Source organism: Aulonocara sp. 'chitande type north' Nkhata Bay, linkage group LG6 (genome assembly GCF_057382095.1).
Source record: "Aulonocara sp. 'chitande type north' Nkhata Bay isolate Kocher_YH1m ecotype deep benthic linkage group LG6, A_spYH_male_GT1.1, whole genome shotgun sequence".
NCBI classification, from domain to species: domain Eukaryota; kingdom Metazoa; phylum Chordata; class Actinopteri; order Cichliformes; family Cichlidae; genus Aulonocara; species Aulonocara sp. 'chitande type north' Nkhata Bay.
This window is the reverse complement of record NC_141349.1, coordinates 12,471,394-12,477,393: the sequence shown is the minus strand read 5'-3', so window position 1 is coordinate 12,477,393 and position 6,000 is coordinate 12,471,394. Positions and strand designations below refer to the sequence as shown.

General features: G+C 40.6%; 1 protein-coding gene across 1 annotated transcript; it reads left to right on the top strand.

The window, feature by feature from the left end:
* The first annotated feature begins 2,523 nt into the window (after positions 1–2,523).
* LOC147327363 (uncharacterized) lies at positions 2,524–3,684 on the top strand. The gene is made up of 3 exons (XM_086294988.1): positions 2,524–2,761; positions 3,066–3,356; positions 3,440–3,684. The coding sequence occupies exons 1-3, from the start codon at positions 2,707–2,709 to the stop codon at positions 3,682–3,684; spliced, it is 591 nt and encodes a 196-aa protein (XP_086151114.1). The 5' UTR covers positions 2,524–2,706.
* Positions 3,685–6,000: the final 2,316 nt, after the last annotated feature.

Sequence of the window (6,000 nt, the reverse complement as noted above, 5' to 3'; positions counted from 1 at the left end):
GGTGTAACACCCCCCCACCAGTTGAAGAGCCCCCCAGGTGGCTCGATGCACTGGCAGCACCCTGCGCCAGGGCCGGGCCCCCATACACCCACCCGCCCACAACCCCAGCAACATACCAACCAGGACCCAAGCCCCCGAGGCCCAGCCAGGGCCCCAGCCCAGAGACGGAGCGCCCCCAGAACCTCACGCCCGTCCCAGACCCACCCAGGGGCAGCCAGGCTACCAGGTCAGTAACCCACGTCCGTCAGCACAGACCCTCCCCTAGCCATGCTGCACGCAGCCACGAGGAAACCGTCACCTAAGAGCCAACAGAGCCCCTAATAGGCCATGACCGCTACCCCGGGTTGAGCCACCCAAGGAAGATGCTCCTGGGGAACCCCCCGACGAACGTTGGGCCTTCTTGATGACCACTGAGATGTTATCTGTCCAGGAGATGTCAGCAGAGATGAGGACACCAAGGAACCAGAAGGAGTGGACCCTCTCCACACAGTCCCCGTGGATGTAAAGGGGGGTGGGGGGGGGTATGTCAGTGCTGTGCCTCCTGAAGTCAACAATGACCTCTTTGGTTTTCTTAGTGTTCACTGGCATGTTGTTCTCTGAACACCATGCTGCCAGCTTCAGGACTTCCTCTCTGTAGTCTGCCTCCTCTGCCTTTGAGATGAGTCTGACTACTGTGGTGTCATCAGCAAACTTGATGATGAGTTTGTTGTTGTGGGTCGAACTGCAGTGGTGGGTGTAGAGAAAATACAGGAGGGGGCTCAGCACACAGCCCGGTGGGGAGCCAGTGCTCAGTGTGCGATTTGAGGAGACATTAGGGCCAAGTCTTACAGTGTGTGTGTCTGTGTTTGAATCCATTTCTCACCCCAACCACACACCTCACCTCTGTTTTACTGTTCTGATACATGTCCTCCAGCAGCCTCACCCTCTCTGTCCCACTGCTGTCCTCCTCATACAGTACCAAGGTTCCTTTCTTGTCACGCTATGTCCTCTTCTTCTTTTACTAAGATGAATTCCTTCTAAAGAAGGAAGGACATTTTTATATAATAACTTAACGCCATCTGTCATCACCTACAAAACAACAACCTACCTTGTTGTCATGACAGTGATTAGGCATACAAAAACAGCTGTACCATCAATGTTTCTGAATAAAGTTGAAGGATGAGGAGAAGGTTGAGGAGAGCCATGCTTTTAGAACATGTAAGCAGGAAAGCATACATGTTCTTTAAGGTTCACTTCTTTGTTTCATTTAAAAACTTTGATGTCTGCTAATGAAAGTTTCTGGTAAAGGGATGACTGGACACACAAAAAACATCTAAAACATCTATGGATTAAAAGGTCAGATAAAGCAAAGTCCAACTGGAAATGGTACACTATGCACAAGCAGGGCAACAAGTATGTTCTCTACAGACGAAACCAGGGTCGTGGGCGTGTCTGATGGCTTCCCCACACAGGTGATCAAGGATGTGAGAGAAAGTGATGCAAACATTTACTACTGCAACAAGTATAGAAACAACCAAGAACACTGCTGGGACAGGAGAGTTAAACTCATTGTTTCAGTATGATGCTTGCAAACAGTGATTATTTTATGATTATCACACCGATGAATGCATATCCTCTCAGAGCTGAAGGTAAAGGTGATTCCTGCCTAATCACGACCTGAAAACAGCTCCATCTTAGCAGTGATAGAAAATTGAAATTCAGAGAAACGCTAAAGATATTTGAGATAAAATGAATGAAAATTTTGGTTCCCACAAAATATGAATAAAACAGAGTAAAAGAGGGTACAAATATTACTGAACAGTACACACAGCTTTTAGAGGCTCACACTGCTACCATTCATATAATACCCCCCCCCCCCCCTCTCTCTCTCTCTCTCTCTCTCTCGTCCAAACATGGATGAAGTATAGACCCAGTGAAGACATTTGATGTGTTATAAAAAAAAATGTAATCGTTTTTCTTCTTTTTTCTATTTCTGTATACTAATATAGGCCAGTCACTGCATCTTTATCAGTAAATCTGCTTGGTCTGATTTTTTTAAATTTAGACTTTACAAAGGTGAGTATACTAGTAATATATAAAAACACACATGTATTTATTATATATAGCAATAGACTACCTTTACTGCTCATTTACTGAAGTATATTTACAGATGAATGAAATGAAATGATATTTTGAAAAATAAAAATATCACGCCTGTTAGTGGTTCTGGTAAGTTTCTTTTTCTGCACCACAATAACCATTAATGCCGCACCATTGTTGTTACTCTGCCAATAGTAACAACTTTGGGTTTTTTGATGAAAATGTAATGAAATGTGGTCATGTAGCATATTTAATTGGGATGCTTTGTAAATTTTAAAAATAACAAAGACAAGAAGTGTGACAATACACAAAAAACCCCACTATAAATTCAAAAGTAAGAGTCCAATAGCTGCTGCAAACATGCATGCTTCACTAGAGGGCTCTGTTGTGAAAAAAAAATTATCATAAAGGAGGAAGTGACTTTGGTCGTGTTAAAACGTGTTTGTCCTGCAGACACGCTGAAATCAGCTCTGTATTCAGGTTTTCCTCTTAGACAGCTCATGAATTTGAACATTTATTCACATTTCTGATATTTTATAAATTTTGATATTAACAGAAGTCATAGCAAGGACTAAATTATATTCACATAATCAACTTTTTGATTAGAAGAGAAAATCTACAGCAGCCATGTTGTTGGCAGAAGCTGGATGTTTGTTTCTGGGTTTCATTCTGTGTCTGTCAGGTAGGAATAATTTGTTTCTCCTCCTCATGATGACTGTGATGATGTTTCTGGAATCTAGAAAAAGATGCAGAAAGTTACAAGTTTTTCTCAGAAGTTAAATTAAAGTGAATTTCCTAAAAAAAACCTCACTTAAGAGATTTACTGTTAACATGATTTTTTCTTGTTTTGAAGTTCTGAACTGTCAAGTGTATCAAAGCACCAGATTGTGATCCTTCACAGTAACATGCTGTCATCACAGATTAGCACAGAAAAGAAAGTTAGCATAAATGTTCACCATGTTTTCTAATCACATGTTGTGTTAAAGGTGTTCAGGGAAAACCAAACAGCATCTGTGCCTTGAAAGGTTCATCAGTGAATCTGCCCTGCTCACATCAACATCCCACTGCAAGAAATGGCTGGTACACTGGACACGATACTGTCTCCAAGATAATGTTCTCAGTAGAGGAAACACATGTAAAGTACAGCATGTCAGCAGAGAGTAATTTCACTCTAACAATCAATAATCTGACAGAGAGAGATGCAAATTTTTACTGCTGCATTAAAACTGCTGACAGATCAAAGTGCCAACAAAGTGGAATTCATCTCCAAGTTACAGGTACAGTTCTTTTTACAAATGCATCATAAATGAATGAGTTTATGAATGATCAGTGTATTCATGTTGGTCATGTGACCTCTCAGAGCTGCAGGTAAAGGTGATTCCTGCTACAGAGGGACAGACAGTAACACTGATGTGCAGCAGCAGCTGTCCTCTGACTGAAAAGCCTGCAGCCTACATCTGGTACAAGAACAGAGAGTTTCTCTATGAGGACTGGTCTCCCTGGTACCAAGAGCTGCTCAGCAGTGAGGAAGCAGTCACATACTCCTGTGCTGTCAAAGGCTACGAGGATCTCAGAGCCCCTGAAGTCTCTGTGGGTGAGTCATGATGGACGCCTCCTCATCATGTTATGAGATGTTAAACACAAACACTTTACTCTTCAGACTCTAATGAATTTACGGAAAGTTGTTGGTTTTTCTCAGGTTCCATCACAGAGACCTGCTTCAGTGTGACCTATGCTAAAGGGAGAATGTGTTCTTCTCAGCAGACATCAGTGGACGAGTCCTGCTCCATCACATATCCCAGAGGTGAAGTTCTGGACAAACTGCACTTTGAAATTTCATTTTTATTTCTTAATTTATTTGACATGACAGAGATGAACTGGTGGAAAATGTGTTCATCATCTCCCAACAGAAATTCATGTCCAGAGGACTTCTGCTGAACACAGAGGTCACATCAGACTGACCTGTAACAGCAGCTGTTTTCTGACTGAGCCTCTGATTTCCTTTGTGTGGTATGAGAACAGAAAGCCTACAGTGCAGGAGGGAAAACAAATTCAGTTTTCCATCTCTCATCCAGACAGTTTGTCTTGTGCTGTAAAAGGTCTTGAGGATGTGCGCTCTGCTGACGTCTGTGAGTAAACTTACTGTCTCTCAACTTTCAAAGAACTAAAGCTTTTGTTTCTCAAAATATTATCACCCCTTCTTGCAATTAATACTAAGTCTATTAGTCATCACACTAGTAAATCCAAAACGGTTCATTCTGTTCATCTGGACATAGCATTTTCAGTAGGAGAAACGTTTCGTCATTCATCTAAGTGACTTCTTGAGTCTCAGCTCACTGCAGTTTTCCCCAACCTCATAAACTGTACATTTCCACAATGACTGAAACTAGGTCAGTTTCTTGATCATTAATGAGTGATAAATTATTTTGTAAATGTTGGTGATCACATCACAATTCTCAGCTGCAGATCCAAAACTCTGGACTCATCTCCCTCTTCAGATCTGCTCATCTATGATACTAACAGTATTCATCTCCTGACTTCTGCTCAGCTTTTTCAGTCTCAGCCAAGAGTAACTCAGTCTCTCATTTTCCTGAATATATTTCTTTTCCTGATTTATATATTTTTAATGTTATTATTTTATTCTTATAAATTATTTAGTTGATTTTGTATTTTTATCACTAATTATTACAGTAATTTAAAGTACTTTTTAGTTGTTGCGTTGTACTTTGTTGTCAGTTGTTAGCTGACCCACAACATCTGTTATGTTTAAATATATAATATAAATAAACTGATTTGACAAATTCAGTTAAAATATCTGTGTCTTATCGATATTTCAGGTGTTAATGATGATTCCTGCTGGAGTTTGAATTATGTCCACAGCAGAATCTGTGCTCTGGAAGGATCTTCAGTCAACATCTCCAGTAAACACTCACATCCTGACTACCAGCAGATACAGTCTAAATGTTGGTATAAAGTCAAGAGAAATGCTGAGGAGGACATCAGGAGGAACCTGACTGAGGATGCAGATCATGTGGAGTATGATGACAGCATGAAGAACCAACACATCCTCAGATTAAAGAAGCTGAAGAGAGATGACTCAGCAGAATACAGGTTCACCATCACAACAGAAAATGAAGAAGTGAAACAGTCTGATTTTCCTGGAGTTACTCTGACTGTCACAGGTAATTATGGTTTGTCAGTAAGCAAGAGTAAAAATATTATATTTTTCAAAACTACTAGATCTTAATAGGTACATTTTGTGTAACAAAAGAATATGAAGAGCCATCGTTCAACTGTGTCTTACATATGTAATGTAAGTCATCGCACAGATCCAACCAAATGCATGATGCAATCATCAGATTTCTCGAGCCATTCATTTCTTCTGCATATCCATTTTCAGGTTGCAAGGGCCAATCCAAGGTAGTGGCAGTGAATGTAAACAGCAGTAAAACTATAAACATCTAATCTTTACTGCCACTGTTGTGTATTTGTGAATTTTGCTCTATATATGCACTACTCATACAACAGTGATGTTTTAAGTGCTAAAAAAGGAAAATATTGTACTTCTGAGATATCTTGATTAAGGCATAATACATAATGCCTATGGTTAATTTCATCAGTTGGCCAAACCCATGTCTTTGTGAGATAGAGTACTCAGAGAGAGCGCACACAGACACAGCTCCAACATGCAGAGAGACTGAAGCCTGGATTTGAACCAGGTGTGAGGCAACAGTGCTAATCACCTTCTCACCCACTCATAAAATGTTTATGCTATGTTAATGCTGACTTAATTTTATTTCTGAACACTACCTGAGGTAGAAACTCTGCATTTCCTGTATAGCGTCTTCATGTTTTTCACCCATGCATGTTCTGATGTTAGTATGATCAGTTAGGAAAGAAAAAAGAAGAAACTATTTTAGC

Coding starts and splice junctions, on each gene's coding strand:
- LOC147327363 (XM_086294988.1), top strand. CDS start 2,707: ATGTTGTTGGCAGAAGCTGGATGTTTGTTTCTGGGTTTCATTCTGTGT. Junction 2,762..3,065: donor TTTCATTCTGTGTCTGTCAG/GTAGGAATAATT, acceptor GTTGTGTTAAAG/GTGTTCAGGGAAAACCAAAC. Junction 3,357..3,439: donor AATTCATCTCCAAGTTACAG/GTACAGTTCTTT, acceptor GTGACCTCTCAG/AGCTGCAGGTAAAGGTGATT.